This window comes from Phoenix dactylifera, chromosome 5, assembly GCF_051530095.1.
Source record: "Phoenix dactylifera cultivar Ajwa chromosome 5, Ajwa_hap1_PhDact_Kaust_v1.1, whole genome shotgun sequence".
In the NCBI taxonomy this organism is placed as follows: Eukaryota; Viridiplantae; Streptophyta; class Magnoliopsida; order Arecales; family Arecaceae; genus Phoenix; species Phoenix dactylifera.
This window is the reverse complement of record NC_143194.1, coordinates 39391407-39411822: the sequence shown is the minus strand read 5'-3', so window position 1 is coordinate 39411822 and position 20416 is coordinate 39391407. Positions and strand designations below refer to the sequence as shown.

The window sequence follows — 20416 nt, the reverse complement described above, 5'->3', positions numbered from 1 at the left end:
CTCCCCTTACCACACTTTTCCTTCGTGCTCATAAACTCCCTCAAATCAACCTTATTTGACCTCTCTCACAGCTTTCTAACGAGCGCTAGCGCCTTCTTGCTCCTCCACCGGAGCTCCTCCCGTGCGGCGCAGTACTCGACGAACATGGTGCGGAAGTGGGCCTTCTTCTCTAGGGCCTGCCTTTGTGACGCAAAGAGAGGCAGAGATTCATTCTTGACAGCTTCTTTCTTGCGGCCTTTTGTTTCTCCTTGCGGAGGGCATGGAGGATCTTGGAATTGGGGAACACGCCCTTGCGAAGGAGCCATCGACGGCTTTGGTGCTGGGCTCGAAGGGCTTTTTTGTCTTCAGAGCAACGGAGGAGGGTGGAGATTAGAGCGGAAAGTGAGACGAGGGATGCCTCCATGGCGAGGAGAGTGAGGAGGAATCAAAAGCAGCAACATAATTAATTCTTTGTTTTTTGGATTTGGCAACTCAAAAACGGTCACCTCTAATTCTATGTCCCAACAAAGCCACATATGCCTCCTATTCTAGCAAAATGTGGAAGTTACAACTAATCTATCTATCATTTCATGAAGTTGGCCAAAGCGCACTACGTATCCCTTGCTTTTTTTCTATATTTATTTTTAACAAGTCGCTTGGTTCCTTATTTACTTTCAAATAAGAAAAAAAAATCTCCTTTGACAATAGAAAAAAAAAATTATATTTTTTTTATCTTTCTTCTTTTAGATTTTTGAAATATAAATAGATTACATGATCGATCTAAGGCTTGCGGAATTTCAATCTTACATACGTAAGTTTGCTTAATTGGTATGAGCAAATCATCTATGGTTAAAATCGTTACCTCTCTAATTACATAGTAATTGATGTACAATGGTTCAAGGCAGTTGGTCCCTATGATTTAGAATGATTATTACGGATTATGATTCAAACTGGAATATATTTTTTTAAACATAGATATCATCTTTGTTTCCTCAGTTAATATCAAATGAGGTCATTTTTGTTCTAATTATAACTATAGATGGTGCTATATAATTTGATAAATTTATATTATTGCAAGCAAAATCCCATTTCAGATCCAAAAACCAGAAAAAATGAATCCACCGGCTTGAGTTCAGGTATGGCTAGCCTAAATAAGCTAGCAAATTTTTTTTTCGGCATCATAACAATTTTATGCATGCCAATATATGCATTTGGTATTCATATACATTATACATTCAATAAATTTCATTAATCCATATATCCGGTTACGGATCGGAGCTCAAATTAATACTAACAACCCGATTTGCGTTTGGGTCCGAACTTGGTTGATTAAACTCATTGACTTTGGATTTGGGTTTTTCTTGGACCAAATTCGAAACCCGACCCATTTGCATCCCTCCAGGCCCGTTACCGTTCCTTCCTCCCAACTCTAGGGCACGGGATCTCCTCCCACGTCCGCCTCGGCCGCCGCGCGTCTGCGCCCCCGCCGCCCGCCGGCCACACCACCACCTCCGCTCCTCTCCAAGGCCCCACGAACCTGGTAAGTTCTCCTCCCTCCCTGCTCATTTACATCTCTGTTCTGTGGAGGGGCAAGAAGAAGCGGAATGGATTTCGGGAAGGCCTCTGTCTCTCTTCTCGTTTCTTAGATGCCTCACTTGAACGTGGGCTGCGGACTTCTGAGGTTAAGAAAGGGGAAGGGATGTGGAGGATAGTGTTCACTTGGCGTGTAAAAGATTTGATTTTTATTTTTATAAAGCTAGTAGCTTCTTTTGCTTCCTGTTTTTCGAGTTTTTGAATTCCCGTGGCATTTATTCGTTATCCTCTCAACTTATCCATAATATATAATTCAAAAAAGCACGAAATCGAATTTAAATTCTTGCTTGGATCAAAATATCTTCTTTCTTCAAGCCATGTTTATAAATAATGATGTCAACTTCTCTTGAAGTTGCCCAAGTTTATGGTTTTTTGTTATAATTTGAAGCGAAACCGGTAATAATTGGCGGCACACGGAAGAGGAAGTGCCTCCACCATGAAGAAGTGCCAATTGTCATCCGTTCATTGGAGAGAAAGAAGACATGACGCAGTAGTATAGTGAAGTCTGGTCGCAGCAGAAACAAAAAGCCAAAATCAAACATGGTATTTCTGGTGAAGTTTGACCCCAGCATAAGAAATGCATCTTCTCTCTTGTAGGGGCAAGAATTTATCCATCCGAGAAAAGAGTCTAGAATTGAAGTACTGGTCCAAGAAGGACCATGAATTAATTGCAATACAAAGGCTTCTTTTGTTCTTTTGTCTTAAGATATCAGAGGCTTCTGCCATTGGCTTAGTTGATTTCAGCATCTGATTGCAAAATCTCTTCTTTCCCGTGGAATTAATGTTTTATTTGTGCTAATTAGAGTTTATGTTTGTACTACATGGCACATGCTGATTTCTTTTCTGATTTTTAGAAGCTCTTCTTTGTGATATCTGGGTTTTGGATGTTAAACTTTTATTGTAATGCCCTGGTGCTTGTGTGATCTTGTTTCTTTAAGCAGCTTTAGTTCTCTGTGATGCTTCTGTTAATAAATTCAATGTTGTAAATCTTTCACCGCCCTCATATGAACTACATCTACATTTCATATGTAAGCTTATACATCGATTTAGTATGAGTGCAGTTAATTAATTGATTGTAGAGTTTTTGTTTTGATTTTTTACTCTTCTCTCAGGTGGATCAATTTCTTGCTCCTGAACAAGAAGAGGTGCCTTCTGCTGAGACCAGATTTCACCAGAAATATGTTGTTCAGTTTTCGTTAAGTTCAAACGTATAGGTAACTCATTACATTCACTGCTTACAGCCTAAAGTGTTTCTTAACTTGTTTGCTTATGGCTAAGCGAGGCTGGACATCGACGGTTATTGATCTCCAGATTGATGGAAAACACTCGGGCAGAAGGCGATGATTTGATGGAAGACTATGTGGAATGCCTCATGTCATTGGATACCAATACTCGCCCAGGTGAGAATGATAACACAATACTTCCAGTTCCTGCTGAGGAACCCACAAGCATTCCTGTTGGAATAACAGAGCAACCTCCAACAAAAAAAATAGCTCCAGTCGGCACAGAGGAGCCTAAAGAACCGACCTTGGGTATGGAGTTTGAATCTGATGAAGCTGCAAAGGCATTCTACAATGATTATGCGAGGCGTCTGGGTTTCCCTTTCCGAGTTGGCAGGTCACGGCGTTCTAAAGGTGTGGAGGAGGTGTTGATTATGAAGAGATTTGTGTGCTCAAAAGAGGGAATATACAGGAAGAAGCCTTCCGGTGAGGGCACAAGGAAGCGTGAGCGCATATCAATGAGGGAAGGTTGCAAGGCGATGATGGAGGTCATTAGAGATTCAGACAGATGGGTGGTTTCTAAACTTGAGACAGCTCACAATCATCATCTCGGGACTTCTAGTAGAGTGGGCTATCTTCGAGCGAGAGGCTTTATCGACACATGTGACAAGGCAAGAATAGTGGCATCAGATGCAATGACGCTGCTACGACAGAATGCCTTTGGGGAACGAGGAGATGCTCAAGGTCTCGTAGATTATTTTAAGAGGATGCAAGCCGAAAACCCAGCATTCTTTTATGCCATACAAGTTGACAGCAATAGCTGCGTGACCAATTCCTTCTGGGCAGATGCTAAGGCTAGAAGTGCATACAATTATTTTGGTGATGCTGTTACATTTGACACAACGTACAAGAAGAATAAGTACATGATGCCCTTTGTAACTTTCTCGGGAGTCAACCATCACCTGCAACCTGTTATCTTTGGGTGTGCTTTGCTCATCGATGAGACTGAATACTCATTCGTTTGGTTATTTGAAACGTGGCTTGCGGCTATGGGTGGGCGCCCTCCAGTTTCCTTAGTTACTGATCAGAATAGGGCCATGACAGCAGCAATTGCAAAGGTGTTTCCAAACACACGTCATCGATTTTGCAAGTGGCTCATCTTGAGTAGAAGCAAACAGAAGTTAGCTCATGTATACTCAGCACATCCTACTTTGAGAGGGGAGCTGGAAAAATGTGTCATTGAATCTGAAACTGTTCAAGCTTTTGAAATGGCTTGGGCATCCATCATTGATAAATATGATCTGAGGAAGAATACATGGCTTCAAGCATTATTTAATATCCGCCATAGATGGATTCCTTTGTATCTAAAGGACACATTCTTTGCAGAACTGTCTCCAACACAAAAGTTAGAGACTACGAATGATTTTTATAAGAAATACTTTAATACCAAGACCGCATTAAAAGTGTTCCTCACACAGTTTGAATTAGCCATGGCAAGCCGATACGAGGATGAAGCCCAAGCAGATGCTGATACAATGTGTACTAAACCAGTGCTGAAGACTGCATCACCAATTGAAAAACAAGCAGCAACTATTTACACAAGGGCGGTGTTTAATAAATTTCAGCAGGAATTTGTTGAGTCTTTAGGTTATAATGTTTATAAAATAAAGGATGGCACAGTTAGCAAATTTAGCGTGGCTAGAGACGAGGATTCTCTTGAGACATTCATCGTCACTTATAATTCCACGAAAAAGACAGCAACTTGTACCTGCAGAAACTTTGAGTTTTCAGGCATTCTATGTCAACATATTCTGGGAGTCTTCCTAATGGTCGATTTGCATATGCTTCCGGAAGAGTACTTTTTGAAACGATGGACAAGACATGCCAAAAGTTGTGCTATATTGGACGAACACAGTGTTGAGCTTCAGAGCAGTAGTCAAGAATCTATTACATCACGATATAATGATCTTTGTCGTGATGCCATAAAATGCGCAGAGAAAGGAGCAACATCTATTGAGATATATAAAGCAGCAAAGGATGTGTTCCAGAAGGCTTTCACCGATATCATTGCTTTTGAAAAAAATGCTGGTAGAGGTGCGCAGCGAGATGCGATCAATATTAATGAGGAAATTGCAATAGATGATGCAATGAACGGCCAAGCCCTACAAGATCCTGAAAGAAAGGTATGAACCTAGAGCACCCAATGAGTTTGCATGCTTTTGTTCTGTGGTCATATATATTTTACCTAATGTCGGTTTATAATTCCTTTGATCCTTTGAAGATGCATACTATTTATTAGGTATTCTGATAGCTAGTTTACTTTCAAAAGGCAACTTAAGGTAGCGTTATGTTCTGTCTTATTGCATATGCTACTGTGTTCTTTTTGTACGGTATCTTTCAGAGCTTGTATTACTGTTCTTGTGTTTCTAGTGTCAAATTTTGCTTATTTTTCTCCCTTTTTTGGCAACATTTTGTTCACGAATGAATCTTGACAGTGGAATTGTCTACCAGAAGAGATTCAAGATTGTAATCTACAGGAGCATGTAATATAACGATGGCAAAAATACATGTCACAACCAGCATTAGAAGTAAATGCCATGTCTTCAGAAGACTAATCAGGCTTATTCTTCATTTGTTTCTGTTATAATGCAATGCTTGTTATCCAATACCATGTCAAGTTTTGCAAAATGCACATTGAACTTTCATCAGCTAGTGTATTAAAGCTGTCTTCAGAGTAAATGGGATGCAAAATTGCAACATGCCAGCAAGATGGTATTTTTTTGGGTGAAAAGGAGAGGAGGCATTTAGAAGGGTCTGATCAGTCTCGTATTGAATGACAGGCATTAGTGGCTGATTTATTGCCAACATGTTAGTTATCACTGTTTTACCTCTCTTGACTCTTAAGTCATTGTGAACTTGTCTGCTGTAAGATGAAATGGTTCCAAAAGCATCTCAATTATTCTGCTAGCTTTGTGAAGTACCATGTCATCCCATCATCACGGCATCCTCTTCTTCACCATGCTGTATTTTTATGTAGATAAAAATATAGGTGAACCTGCTTCCTTTTTGACACGCTCTTTAACTGCTGTGATAGCTTTTGCCCATTTCTACTGACAGTATTGATACACCATTCATAAAACCATATGTGCCTTAGTTGATGCCCTGTCGTATTGATGCACTTAAAGAAGAATGGTGCAAGTGCATTTTTGTTTTATTAATATTGCTTATGTGGTGTGCTCCATTAGTTATTATATTTCTTTCTAATTTCTGATGCCCAAGTTGAATGGAACTATTTTGTTTCTTTACTATATATACAATGCTGATTATGTAAATTAACGTATTTGTCTGATACCTTTGACAGGTGACTGGTTTACTTGGCCAGTTACTTGGTTCCTCGTGGTCGCCAGTCTGAAGCATTTTGCAGTTCCCTTCTCCTCCAGTTCTTAAATTATTTGTAACACTTCAGCATTTGTTATGTGTATCCGATGACCTGTCCATTACTGTCTCAGCAGATTGCCAGAGAACAGCACATGAATCTGTTACAGGGAATATCTGGTTCCATTGGCAAACCAAAGCCGGCTATTCGGGCGACACTGTAGATAATTTCCAATAACACGACAACTTGGTTAGCAAAACACGAGACTGTATCAAAATTGTGATGATAGCATTGTTAAATGCAGACCGATATAACTTGTTCTTAGAATATTTGTATGAACACCAATTCATCATGTTTTGCTTCATTGAATGTTACCAATGTAAGGCAGGCCGTCACCACTTTAAAATCCCAAAGTGGCTTCCTGATCTAAATGCAATGGATGCTGACCATGCAAATGATCATAGTTTTCATAGGTATTCAAGGTTTATGGTTCTTTAAGTTGTATATAGAATGCATCACAGTTTCTGCAAGTCAGGTACGATGGGTGGACCCTTTTTTCTTCGGTTTGGCTCCAAACTGAAGTCGTGAAGGTGGTCAAGCAGACGTAGATACCTGATGACCCTTTTTATTAGAGAGAAAAACTTGAAGGAAGATGGTCATGCTCTGTGAACTCCATATCCTGCTCTACATCATGATTGGCAAACCTATCAGCTGATCACTCACCTTCTTGAAACACTTTTGAGTAACTTTAAATGCTTGGAGGGCTCTGCGAAACTGCCATAGATCTCCGAAAAATGGATGATGGCTTGATGTAGCTTGTCAAGGCTTATTGATCCATCGAACAATTGTACTCGAATCTCCTTCTATCCCTACCTATATAGCTTTACAACTAAGCACAGCAGTGCACATTCTTAACCATGCTACTTGAAGTTCTGCTTCTGGCACTGAACATGTATTGAGCACTTGGTTTGTCCAATGAATTATCCTTAATCTAGCTAATCTGATTTTTTTTATATTTGAATTATTGCAGCATTATTGTTTCTACAAAATGTGGAAACATACAAAACAAAGTGGTTCAACAATAAAGTGGGATCTTGGGAGGAAAAACAGGAGAAAATAGAAAAGGCAAATTTGTTCTTTGGTAGGCTATGTTCCTCCGATAGTTACAAGTTTAGAGTCCTCACTCTTTGGTAGGGACAATACATTTCCAGAAAATAGAAAACTAAAGAATACCTTTAAAATATAAAATAAAAGATCATCTTTAAAGACACGTTTCTGGTCGTACTTATGCCGAATAAGATTTCTCATATTACGTTCTCTCCAAATACATCAGCAAGCCACAATAACAAGCATGACACATGAAAGTAGCAGAGATCTAAGCTGTGACCAAATAGATGATTATCGGACGAAAGGGTATGTAGGCACCAAAACTGCTGCTTAAAACATCCTGTGTGTTGTCGTCTCTTAACCGAAAATCAGTCAGCATGGTGATGTGAGCCCAAGTGAAGATACTTGTTTAATAACAAATGGGTTCATCCATGAAAAAAGAGGTGGCCGCAAATGCTGGGGCTCCTTGGGCTGATGCTGCACTCCCTTGCACTCCAGTAACAATGATCCATGCCTGGCCAGGTGCCGCAACATCTGCTACGGATCGGGCATCCTGAGCTGCATCCTTGCTTCCATTGAGGCTTACCTTGTTCGCTTGGTTGCTTTTGTGCTGCCTTGGGCGTCATGGAGATTGCCCATGAATCCAGTATGCTCTGCTGGATCCCTTCTCTACCTTGTCCCGTTTTGTTTGGGTCCCTCTCATTTTGCTCTCCTGCAGCAGAATGTCATGGAGGACCCGCGTCGGTTTCTTACACCACCAAAGCTACCTACAGGGACAAAAGCATGGGCGCCTGCCCAAGCTTCTTTAGCACTGATTTCCACGTCCACTATGTCTCGAAACAACCACAGGATAAATTCATACAGGTCCACGTAAAGAATTGTTTTTATGCTTTTGTTTTCTTGTCCGTTGTTGTGTCAACAGTAAGCAATGTCAATACTGCTTCCTACCCTTGTACCAGACCCTTTAACTAGAACGGTTTTTTGTATGATGAATCTGCAGTGACTGATAATTAAGAAATAATGGGAATGTAGGGCAAATTATCACCAGAACCTCCCCTTCCACGTTCAAGTTTGATTACCAACCATCCAAATTTTATAACCAAAATTTGGCACAAAAAGAAAAAAGAATCCCGTATCATGGTATATTTATCAGCCCAGCTTTCATTTCATTTCACAACACAACCAAGGACCAAGCTAGCCCATCATTATTAGACGTTCTCCATCATGGTATACTCTTACAGCATTTGCCTGAACCTTACCGAATCACGACTTAAAATGCAACAGTTTCAAGTTCAAAAAGGTGTTAGGATCACGTACAATAATTTATGTCCTTCAGAACACATCAGTAAGAAAAGCAAGAAAATAGAAAAGATCTACTTCCACAGCTTCCTGAGGGACATGTTCTTCTCAGTCTCTTTCTTCATGACCTTAGCCACTGCCATCTCAAAATCCTCCTGTGTTACATGAACTCTCCTCTCCCTGAGGGCAAACATGCCTGCTTCGGTGCACACCGCCTGCAAAAAAGAGCATCAACCTATATGGTGGACTTCAAACTGATAATGGCAGATCAGGAATCATAATTTGTTCAACATGCATGCTTCACAAGACAACTTATAAGTTCAATTTCCAGGAATATGGTTTTCAATATCATATGCTGATATGATGCCATTGCAATAGGCGAGTTTTAGCTGGAGCATGTAATGGTGCATCACAAAAGATGAATTCATATGTATTTACTTAAGATCTTAACTCACAGCATATTAGATGTATGTTGACTACCAATAAGAAGTCCATAGCAAAAAACCAGGCAAAACAACAGGAGATATTACCAAATGTTCTTTCCACCTCTGAACAGCACATGTTTTGCCGAGAAAGTTGATAGAAAAAACAGGAAAAGTCAGCAAAAATGTCTCACCGACATTAGGTTACATGTCCAACTAAAGTGCCAAATACAGGTGGCAGGATTATGATGCCATCAACCAATGGCAATGTTCCATCACCTATAAATATAAACAAAAAGAACCTACACAAAAAATAGTGTAAGTTCAGTGCTCATGCAAATTCTAACGTATCCAGCAAACCTTTGGAGGGGATATAGTGCTCAATTGAAATTCTACAGCAATCATCTCTCTCTCTCTCTCTCTTTTTTGGGGGGGGGGGGGGGGGGGATATAATTCCCTAAACTTGTTCAGAAGCTGCTACTAAATAACAACTCATTAAGCAAAAAGAATGAACAGAAAAGGCAAGCTAGATGGTACTACATGCCTAAGTTTGAGCAAGTCATGGTTGTTTTGAATGGATTATCAGATATAGTTTCACTTGTAAAAACAATGAAGACAAGATAGCATTATTAATATAACAGAGCAGAGAATTACCTTGAGTTCTGCTCCAGATGCCCCATTCATCTTTTCTGCAATCTTTTTAAGATCAATACCCCGCATCAAGTTCATCTTTCTTGAGTGAATTTTCAAGATATCCAAACGAGACTGAGAAATAATTGGAAGGCATAGTATTTAGTGTTAGCAATCACTTGAAAGAAACTCAAAAAGACAATATAGAGTATCATATTCTGGTCACTGTATCACATACCTCTTCGTTAGGGTTAGGAAACTCAATTTTTCTATCAATCCGACCAGGCCTGAGGAGGGCTTGATCCAAGATGTCTATCCGGTTTGTGGCCATCAGAACCTGTATAGAACATTGTTTTTGAAGAACTGCATTTCACGGATAATAATATGTAACAAGAACCAATTAAAATAACTTTATAAACAAGGTGCAATGTACTTTGATCTTGTTTGATGCTTCAAATCCATCAAGCTGGTTGAGAAGCTCAAGCATGGTACGTTGAACTTCACTATCGCCATTGCCAGTGCCTGACTCCATTCTTGCAGATCCAATGCTGTCGATTTCATCCATGAAAATGATTGACGGAGCATGTTCCCTGCAATGGAAAGTATTGGACAAGTACATAATTATTAGCATTATTAGAGATAAATGAAGATTGTATCATGATTTCTCATAACTTTCCAATAGCAGGTGACACAAACATAGATTCTTAGAGGTAGTCAAGTAAGGTGCTCAGTTCTATGCCATCTTCGATAGACAGAATGTAAAAGTAGGTCTTCAATTTCATTACTAATTTACTCTGCCGATTGTCATGTTTAGGACCATGACATACTAGCTGTACAATGATATTTACAATATAAAGATGTTAAGAAGCTGATAGCGACAATAATTCTACACACCTAGCCATAACAAAGAGTTCTCGAACCATTCTGGAGCCCTCCCCAATGTATTTCTGAACCAACTCAGATCCAGAAACCCGAATGAAGGTACAATCAGTATGATGAGCAACTGCTCTTGCTAGCAGAGTTTTCCCTGTACCTGGAGGCCCATAAAGCAACACTCCCTGGGAAAATCCAACATCAAAATCTTCTTCTTGAATACAGATTTAATTGCAAAACAAAAAAAAACATGTACTTCATATGAGATGAACAAGAAGAAACCAATATGCTGTCATGACATATACCTTTGGTTGAGCTATTCCAAGGCTTTCAAATAATTCAGGATGTTTGATTGGAAGCTCAATGACCTGAAATTAAGCAGAATTTAGTGCAAAAGCCCGATGTAGAAACAATTATACATTAGCATATGCTTAAAAATCAACCACTGTATATAAAAGCTAAGGTTGCCACTTCACTGACCTCCTTTATCTCCTTGATTTGCTGGTCAAGACCGCCAATCATGTCATAAGTAGAATCAGGAACCTTTTCAACTTTCATAAGATTAACTAAAGGATCCACTTTGCTAGGCAAGATTAAGTGAAGCACATAACTATCATTGCGAAGAGCAACTCTGGTTGATGGTGTGATCTTTGTTATATCAATGTTCTTATCAATATCCACAACGTATTTCCCTTCTGGATGAACCTGAAAGAAATATCCAAGTGTTTGAATCCTAGATACTCGTGTTACAACAACTGCTCTACAGCAAGCAAAAGCAAGCATCAACTATAAAGACTTTATATCAGCAGAATACTATGCAAATAAGTTTGTGTAAACAGAATAATCTACAGCCCAACATTATTCTTCACGAGTTGCCTAGCATAAAATACAGAATCCACTTAAAAAAATGAGCTTCCAGAAAGAAAGCCAGCAACTTAGTTCATACTTATGTTCAAAAACCACTTCCTGAAATCCAAAGACATGGAGCTAACATAACTTGATAGAAGAAAATATAAAATAAAAATAGATCCAGAAGGTACACCACAAGCATCCTACTTAATCTGTGTATCGCATAGTTGTTCCGTAAAGGGTGTGCAAATTGGGGGAAGTGGCAGGCCTGAAGTGGGTTCCAGCAGAAGTGAGCAACTTCTGCATGTCTGATTCAGTAGATTGAACCTGTAATCACTTCAAGAAGGTGAGTGGCTTCACTTTCAAACACTTATTTCTACCACACAAACCCCAATTGTAGCTGGGATCCTTTCACCGAGGGCATCAAACCCACTTCAAAATCTCACTTGCCTTGTTATTGTTGGACCAGCTTCCTAAAGCTTCCACCTTCTCCTAAATCCTAAATCAATTGCCATATATCACCAGCAGCATTTTATCAAAAAAATCCAGCTTACCTCAATTATATAATGCACTGCTCATTATTTTTGCCATTTTTCTTCATTCTGCACGTACAATAATTTACTGAGTAATTAATTTTATCACCATGTTATTCAATAACATTCTACTCAAAAATATTTTGATGCACCTTCATAACCTAATTATCTTCATAACTCTGCTTTCTTGCTCAAAACCCAAGACATGTCAGTAGCAGGAAGCTTCCACTTTGGGGGCTCTGAAAACTTGCCAATAAACCCAATTCCTAAGCATTCCCTATTTGAGTTTTCTTAAGAGACCAACTTCTCTATACCTGCATCAGAACCCACTCTCTCACCGAGTTCCACTTCTGGTAACTAAGACCCAAATCCACAACTGTTTGCTTCAGATTCAGAAAATTAAGGTTCACTCTTTGAATCTCACTTAGTTTTGGAATTAAATTCACACATAATAACTTCACAAAATGAACACAACGAACTAGATAGGTGTTACCCAGTAGCAGTAAGAGATGAAGTCAGCAGTTCATAATTCATATCCCAAGAAATAGTAATAAAATAACTTAAAATGAAAAACTGGATAACATAAATAAGCAAATATGTAAGACATAAGTAAATAAACAAATAAATAAATAGAACAAGCCAAAATAACCTACAAAGATGTGATGTTTCCAGCCAATTTCTATAATCTCACAATAATAATTGTCATGATTGTATTCAATTAATATACAGACATTGTGTCAAAAATTTAACTCCCACAAACTGCAGATAATCTATCGAATTGCATCAAATGAAGGAAACAGGTGACTCATGTATAAGATGTGAACTGTCGAACAAACAAATTCTTAGTAATTGAGCCAACCTATATCAACCTAGAAGAGTGGATATCAGATATTGCTAGTACACTAGTTATTTCAGCATAAATTTTATTATGGGCAGATCATTCTGAAGCAAATCATATTCTCTATGCAAGAAATGCATGCCTTCTCCGAAGACATATCTACCAAGCTGCTTGAATGCGCTTATGAAAGAAGAATATACAGAAGTGACTTGAAAATTTTGGACTGAGTTGGATAACTCCAGTGATTAGTTAGATCAATAACAATTAGACAACTCAAGGGAACATTATATTCTCCTGAATATGCTAGACTGAAGCTTAAGATTCAAGTATCCAATCATCTTATGCTTCTTGATATAAGAAAATGCCCTAGAACCTTCAATGCTGGTTATGAAGATATATCGGAACATTTTAGATTTAGGATCTCATATACATATACATACATACAAATATACAATGGACAAGAGATACAACAGACTGACTGATTTTGTTATTTAGAATCTATTATACAAAATAATGAGAATATAGATGAAGATATATGTAATAGAATTAGAGCTAGTTGGATGGAGTGAAGAGTTGCACCTGGAATATTATGTGCCAAGTAAATACCTTCGAGACTCGAGAGAAAATTTTTTAGAACAATAGTGAGTCGTACAATATTGCATAGCTCCGAGTGCCGAGCGACAAAAGGAAGTGCATGAAAATAAATTAAGCATAACAACAATGAGAATGTTAAGATGGATGCATAGTAATGCTACAAAAAAATAAATTAAGAAATAATACATAAAAGAAGCCTAGGAGTTGTACAAATCGAGGACATGGAAAATCAATTTAGATAGTATAAACATGTATAACGAAGATTTGAGGAGCCTTCGAGAAAAAGAGGTACTTTAGTTTGTGTTGAAAGTTGTAAGAAAAGAATAGGAAGACCTGCTTTAACATTGATGGAGGTTGTGAGGACACATATGGAGACACTTGAAACAATATCAGTGATGGCCCTAGACAGGAATAGTTCGCAAATGAGGATCATAAAGCTGATCCCAAATAGTTGAGAAATGGCTACATAATTGCGATTGTGATACATACACATATAACATAAACACAGACGCACATGTGTGTGCATGTTTTTCAAGTATCCAACAGTTAGAGGCTTCTTTTGGTAGCAGCTTCTTAGGTAAGCACATAATTGAGTTAATTTAGATTCTTAAGATAGTTAAGTGGCTCATGCTAAGTGAGAAGTTTCTGCAACATTTTTCATGATTGACTTGTAAAGACTCATTTGGCACAAAAAATATAGAAACAAGCCTCAAAAACAGGTTCAAATTGTCATACAGAACTTAAGAATATAAGCTAAGACATCTGACATTCCAGGATAGATGAGATTGCATTAGCTAAAGAAGAAGATAATCATAAAATGAATACCAGCTTGATGAGGAGAATACATGCAGCCAAACGCCATGACTTACTTTAACTAAGACTTTTGACTTCCCCATAACTTTCACCACTTCACCAACGTATGACCCAGGCTCTTGAAGTAGTTGTAGTTCCTCTCGAAGCATTCTTACTGCAATTGCAATAACCATTACAACGTCAATGATACGGGTCAAAAGGAAGCAATAGAGTTTTCTTCATAACCAAGTGATCAATCAGCATACATATCGAACACTGTTAGCATTTCATATTTCAAAAAAAAAAAAAAAAAAAACCAGATCCAGAGCAATCTTGGAACCCTAAATGGTGAATTGAAGCAAAACCACGTTTCAAAAATTTTGCGCATATAGATCACAATAAACCAAAAATGCCTTACAGATACGACAGACGGAATGTATCATAACATACAACATTCCAGACAACTAGATGCTGCACATACTACTTTTACGGAGAAAAAGATGACAACATCATAACACCAAAGTAAATTATCATACAAAGATTCAAAAAGGTCTCATTAGTTGTTTATTTTTGAAACTTCAAATTTTAATCTCATATCTTTCCGACACCAAATACAGACATAAAGCATGATCAGAAAACCCACCATCCAAATCTTTTCAAAGAATATAAAAACAACTTCGAAAAGAAGAGTTCTTCATGAACTGCCCCAAAAAACGATGATAGCTTTCCTCGCAACAATACCCATCAGAAAAACCTCAGGTTTTCAAACATGCCCAGATCAAATAACAAGCAATCGAATAAATTCATAGAAATTTTCTCCCGTCTCTCCCCCATTCCATAAACGATCAAAACAAGAATCCCAAGAAACCACATGAACGTAAATTGAAATCAGAATTAGGGCTGGCATCAGATTTAGGGTTTCGACGACGATAACAACAAGAAACCTCCATCGAGGCAATATTTGGCGTTAGGGTTAGGGTTTCAAGAAGATGGGGGCACTAACCTCGGGAGTTGAGTTCGTTGCGCTGGGCCTCGAGGCGGTTGAGGTTGTGAGTCTTCTGGCGGAGATGGAGCTGAAGGTCGTGGATGTGCTGCAGGTAGTACTGCCGCAGCCCTTCTCCTCCTCCTCCCCTTACCTTCGCCGGCGGCGAGAACATCTCGCCCTCCGCCTCCGCCCGCTTGTCCCCCGCCGCTGCCGCCACCTGCTTCTCGACCGCCGCTGTCGCCATCTTCTTTTTTCCCCTTCTTTTTCTTCTCTACCCAGCGATGCAAGCCCGCCCTGAGCATTTTACAGTAGATCCCAAGATAACGTAAGTCGGTTGGCTCGGAGAACAGGACACAATTACGATAATGCCCCCGCAGGAGGTGCTTTGCTGGCCCAACCAGAAATATATCTCGGTTTTTTAAAGAAAAAAAAACTAGGCAACATCTCTAAACATAATCAAACTTGATATTGATACCCTCAAATGAGGCACAGTTATAAATTACGCAACTAAATGTTTACCAAATTGAAACTAAGAATTCAAAATCAGCGGAGTCGTCCCGAACCGAGCAGTTTCGGCCATTCCGGCGACTGACTCGCACGGTCCTGACAATGAAAAAAAATTGTTACCGAAGAGGATGAGGGAGAAGAAAAGAAATAAAAAGATAGAATGAGTAAGGAAGGAAAGGAGAGAGGGAAGTGGAGGCCAGCCGACGGAGGCTTGGCGAGCTGCGCAAAGGATGCTCCTCCGAGCTCCACATTTAAAATAGGAGACCCGCCCTATTTCTAGCCACGGATTTTCTTCGTCTCTTACCTAGGTTGCCGGTCTTTGGCGACTCTCCGTCGACCTTTACTGGCCTTTGCCATCCTCTGCCAGCTTTTCTCTCTATTATTTTTCTTTTTTTCTGTCTCCCCGCCTCCTCTACTATATCAGTACAGGTTTGGTATGGTACGATACGGATCTATATCAGTTCGTCTTGCCAAACAATCGGTACGGCATCCGGTACCAATTCTATCATTCTTGATTCAAATACCAATGTCAAATATCTTGCATGATGTTAGGCTTATGTCCGCACAACACCTGCCATGTTAGCTTAAACTATCGAGTTGTGTGTCTTGGTTTTTATTTATTTAATTATTCAGTTAGTTTGGAAATATTAAAGAACCATAGAACTGGTATTTCATGTAATTTCCGAAATTTTATTGCTTGAGTGCACTATAGTTGTTTTCCTATGCATGCTTCCTTTATAAAAATCTTATGAAGCTAGCCAACTCTATGCCTGTCGGATATTCTGGTGGCATTTAATGTTATTTTAACCACCTGATGTGGCTGAAATATTAGCATAAAGTGCATTGGCCTGAGCTGGCTATCAAGCTTACGTTGCTTGGAAACAGAGGAAAGAACTCACAAGGGGAAAATATAGCAAGCCAAAAAAGATTGAAATTGTAAAAGAATCGAACAAAGAGGAAGGAGAGAAGCATCTTAATTTTCAGGAGCACAGATGCGGATATCTTCTTGTGCGTCACAAACGAAAGTGTAGATGAGAAATATGAGCCTAGGAGTGACCCAAACCATCGGGCTTCGATCTACCTGAGGCCTTAAAAGCTTCGTCGAATTAAGTGTGCTCCAGCTCAGTCTCCCCTTGGAATTGCATTGGATGGAGGATGCGGAGTTGAGAGGGTGAAGGTGGCGCCATCAAAAGCAGAGAGTACTAAAGAAAAATATCTCATGCAAGATCCTTTCAAATAACCTAATATCATATGTATTTGGATCCAAGAATCTGAGAAAAAAGCAAAAAAATTGATGAAAGGGCAGAAGATCCTTTCAAATAACCTGTTTTAATAGAAAAATTCTATATTCTAGAATTAATTTAAGTTGACAAAATTCATGAACGTTCTGGTAGGCATTATGCACTTGTTATGCAATGATCCTTTAGAGGAAGGGCCATGTAAAAGGAATGGCGACCAAGAGAAATGAAAGTTTGGGCTCTGAAGAAATATAGTCTTGCTCATTTTACAAAAGATGCCTACTTATAAATCTTTTTTATTAGAGTTCGTTAACACATATTTGATGCTATGACTATTAGAGAAATCATACCTAACCCCAAGGATGCTTTAGAATCTTTTCGATTAATCATTCGAGAACTATGATTTTTGGCTCTAGAACTGAATCATTTTCTTATGCTCAAACTTCTTCCCCATGGATCCCAGATGAGGGAAATTGTGATCGTTTCAAACTCTATACTTGAACCTTCTCTCCACCCGAGTTGAAACTTGAGCCCCCGGGCATCATGCCTGCTATTGCTGGAAATTGGACCCGGGGGCCGCCGTGAAGCCGGGGAAGGAGGAGCTCCGCTGCTGCAGGAGGCGGACGGCGGTGCGCCGGCTGGCTGCGTCCTCCGCCGCGGGGGGTGTGCAAGTCCTGCAAGGAAAACCGGTGGCCGGGCTCCCCGGCGCCGGCCCTCCGATGCCTAAGTCAGAGGGGGCAAGTATGTGGAGAGAGCGGGGGAGAGGAAGTGTATGGAGAAGACACATTATTTTATCAGATCAAGAAGACAAAGAGAATGATGTCATCAATTGTGTCTGTGCTTTCCGGAGGGTTCAGTCCCGGGGGTCTGTTTCCGTTTTTGTTGTCGTCCCCCCTTGGTTCTCCCAGGTTCCCTTTTATAGGAGGGGATTACGTTACCTGGGAGGTGACCGGGGGATTTGTCCCTGTCCGTAATAATTGGGCACGATTTGGCCCATTTATGGCGTAGTGGAGAATGGGGCCGAATCAGACCGGAACCAGGGAGTTGTCACGGTCGATCGGACCTGTTGGAGTGGTTGAACCGCCGGCCGTGGCGGGCCTGGGGTCTGTGGATGGTAAGTGCATTTATTACCGAATGAACCGGCGGTCAGGTAGAGCCATGCGCTCTGATGGTTCAGTGATCCGGAGATCGTCTTGGGCCGTGTTCATTAAATGCCTGAGTGCATCGGAGACTTGAGGGAGTCTCATGCATTAATGGCAGATCGTGCCGAATGCCTGCGGAGATCTTATGCCTTGATGGCTTGGAGATAGTGGCAGATCGCAAGCCGTAGGAGTTGTCAAGTCCCTTGGACTTTAGGCGGAGGTTGAACATTTGGTTAAGGCATCGGCTCGGCAAGGGTGCCGAGCCGAGCTGGTCGCCCAATGGGGCGCCCTGTGGCGGGGCTGCTTTGAGTACTCCTGGTCGGCGCCCTTTAGGCGAGCACCTTCTAGCAGAGCGCCTCGGCGCTGTCTTTGGTCGGCACTTTCTAACCGAGCAGCTTATTTTGGTTGGGCACCTCTTGGCGCGCACTCTGGTCGGCGCCCTCTAGTCGGGCGCCTTCCTGGTCGGCATCCTTTGGCCAAGCAGCTCTCTGGTCGGCGCTCTTTGGCCAGGCGCCTTTCCGGTCGGCACTCTTTGGCCGAGCGCCTTCGTTTGGCATGACTTGGGGTTTTTCCCCCAACACCTGCAAAATCAGGATATCGAGAAGGAAGGTTGGATGCCCTTCGGCATCATACTTGTACCTGTTGGTTTAAGTGGCTAAGGGTGGTGCTCTCCGAATTGATATCCAAAGGGAATGCCAATAGTATCTTGTTCCTACCTCAGGGAGGGCTGGCTTGGTTGGGATAGGATGTTGCACTCGAGAGAAGGATGGGGCGGGGTAGTATATGGGTAGGCCTGTTAAAGAGCCGAGCCTGAGTCAAGGAGGCTCAGACTCGGCTCGTTTCTTAAAATTTCGGGCTCGGGCTCAGTACTGAGCTCTGTATTGGGTTCGAGCTCGAGTTTATCTGGCAAAGCAAAGGTTCGGATTTAAGCTCATAAAGCTCGGCAGCAAAAAAACAAAAAAATAAAATGGCTAGATCCCGGTCTGTGGAGTCCCCAGGGACCCAGCCCCTTGCCCAGTTGCCCCTTGGTTGGAAGACTGAAGTCAAAAGAAAAAAAAGAAAATCGGAGGTTCGAAAGTGGGAAGCTCACTTGAGAGGGCGGAGGAACGAGTCGCCGAGAAGGAGAACTGGAGAAGAGATGCCGTCATGCCGCCGCCGCCGCCACCTCCCTAATCCCTCGTCGCTCTTCTTCAGCCGAGTGCAGAGTGCCGGCCCAATGGGGAGGACGACGAGTGGGCCAGTGGCGAACGAGCAAAGGATGGAAGTCAGAACTCGGAAGAACAAAGGGAAAGGAAAGAACTCGGAAGTTGGAACTCGACGTCGGCGACAGGAAGGACGGAGGAACCGAGGAAAGGAAGGGGAGATAGAAAGCTAGGGCAGACGGAGAAGGAGGTGGGGAAGAAAGATATTCAAAGGTGGGCAGCAAGTCGGAGGAGGAGGATGGTTGGAGAGGAGGGCCTTGGCCCTTGGGTTGGATGCAGGGTTTCTAAGTGAGATCTAGATCTGACCGCCTATGGTTCCGTCGATGGCGTGATCTCGACCGTCGGATCCCCAAGCCGCCTCCTCATTTGGTCGTCGGTGGGCAGTGTTAAGTCACGAGCTCCGTTCGGGCTCGTGAGCTGCTCGGGCTCAAGCTCAGGCTCGGATTTAAACGAGCCTCATTTTAGGCTCAGGCTAGAGCTCGTTTGATTAATGAGCCGAGCTCGAGCCGAGCTTTTACCAGGCCGAGCCCAAGCCAAGTCCGAGCAGCTCGGCTTGTTAACAGACTTATGCATGGGAGGGAGGAGAAGAACGGAGAAGACCAACACAAGTATAGTCTAGAATTATTTCACGAGTCTAGCAGGTCTCATTTATACATTGTCATGACAAACAATGAATGCCAGTGTTAAGTGTGCTCGCATGAATCCATACCATCACACAATCAAAATTTCTCGCAACTGGGAGCCCAGAAGATTCAGGCTTTGTTAAGATAAGAAGCATGAAACTCGATGGAAAAATTCACTAAAAACCAAATCTTATCGCATATTGTTGTTACTTGTTTTTCTTAGTCATCAAGAAAAACCTTCATGTCCTAGAATGAGTATGACTTGTATTCTGAGCTCTCGATGGGACTCTTAACTCCAGACCCACTTAAGGGTAGCTCAATCTAATACTGAGAGGAGTTTACTCTTATATTACTTTTTCCATCAATTCAATTGCAAATCGATTTTTAAATATATAACTTAAATTTTCAGAAAAAATATAAATAATTATCAACTTAATTTCTAAATAACTTGGCTAGCTTCACATTTTTTAGGTGAAGATCTTTTCTCTTTGGAAAGCTTTTTGAAGAACTAAACTTCCTATCTATTCTCAAGTTTATAAGTTTAATAGTTGTTGCTATATATTTATATTTTTTTTGGCTAAAAACGGCATTCATATGGTTCTCACATGAGTACA

The 20416-nt window shown here is 40.9% G+C and overlaps 2 protein-coding genes across 4 annotated transcripts; one reads left to right on the top strand and one right to left on the bottom strand.

Annotated features, from left to right (window-relative positions):
- Positions 1-1342: 1342 nt before the first annotated feature.
- On the top strand, positions 1343-6520 carry LOC103708799 (protein FAR1-RELATED SEQUENCE 5-like). Of its 3 annotated transcripts, none has more exons than XM_008793889.6 (4): positions 1343-1519; positions 2685-2786; positions 2884-4975; positions 6154-6520. In XM_008793889.6, exons 3-4 carry the CDS (start codon positions 2888-2890, stop codon positions 6202-6204), a joined length of 2139 nt encoding a protein of 712 aa, XP_008792111.3. In that variant the 5' UTR covers positions 1343-1519; positions 2685-2786; positions 2884-2887; the 3' UTR covers positions 6205-6520. The 3 variants fall into 3 exon arrangements, with proteins under 3 accessions (XP_008792111.3, XP_038984637.2, XP_088578979.2); XM_039128709.3 differs by lacking the exon at positions 6154-6520 and adding an exon at positions 5288-5549 and having other exon boundaries at positions 1370-1519; XM_088722853.2 differs by lacking the exons at positions 2685-2786; positions 6154-6520 and adding an exon at positions 5288-5423 and having other exon boundaries at positions 1393-1519; positions 2851-4975.
- Positions 6521-8413: 1893 nt separating this feature from the next.
- Positions 8414-15407, bottom strand: LOC103708800 (26S proteasome regulatory subunit 8 homolog A-like). Its single transcript, XM_008793890.6, has 9 exons — positions 15109-15407; positions 14183-14280; positions 10980-11204; positions 10805-10867; positions 10521-10684; positions 10060-10216; positions 9865-9963; positions 9651-9761; positions 8414-8789 (listed from the first exon to the last, which is right to left on the bottom strand). Exons 1-9 carry the CDS (start codon positions 15332-15334, stop codon positions 8649-8651), a joined length of 1284 nt encoding a protein of 427 aa, XP_008792112.3. The 5' UTR covers positions 15335-15407; the 3' UTR covers positions 8414-8648.
- Between the last annotated feature and the right edge of the window lie 5009 nt (positions 15408-20416).

What these genes read in the sequence shown, in the direction of transcription:
- LOC103708800 (XM_008793890.6), bottom strand. Translation starts at nt 15,334, where the DNA reads ATGGCGACAGCGGCGGTCGAGAAGCAGGTGGCGGCAGCGGCGGGGGAC. An exon ending in TTGGAATAGCTCAACCAAAG is followed by an intron (nt 10,685 to 10,804) that starts GTATATGTCATG and finishes GGATTTTCCCAG; the next exon opens with GGAGTGTTGCTTTATGGGCC. An exon ending in GAACTCTTTGTTATGGCTAG is followed by an intron (nt 10,217 to 10,520) that starts GTGTGTAGAATT and finishes TTTCCATTGCAG; the next exon opens with GGAACATGCTCCGTCAATCA.
- LOC103708799 (XM_039128709.3), top strand. Translation starts at nt 2,888, where the DNA reads ATGGAAAACACTCGGGCAGAAGGCGATGATTTGATGGAAGACTATGTG. An exon ending in TACAAGATCCTGAAAGAAAG is followed by an intron (nt 4,976 to 5,287) that starts GTATGAACCTAG and finishes GAATCTTGACAG; the next exon opens with TGGAATTGTCTACCAGAAGA.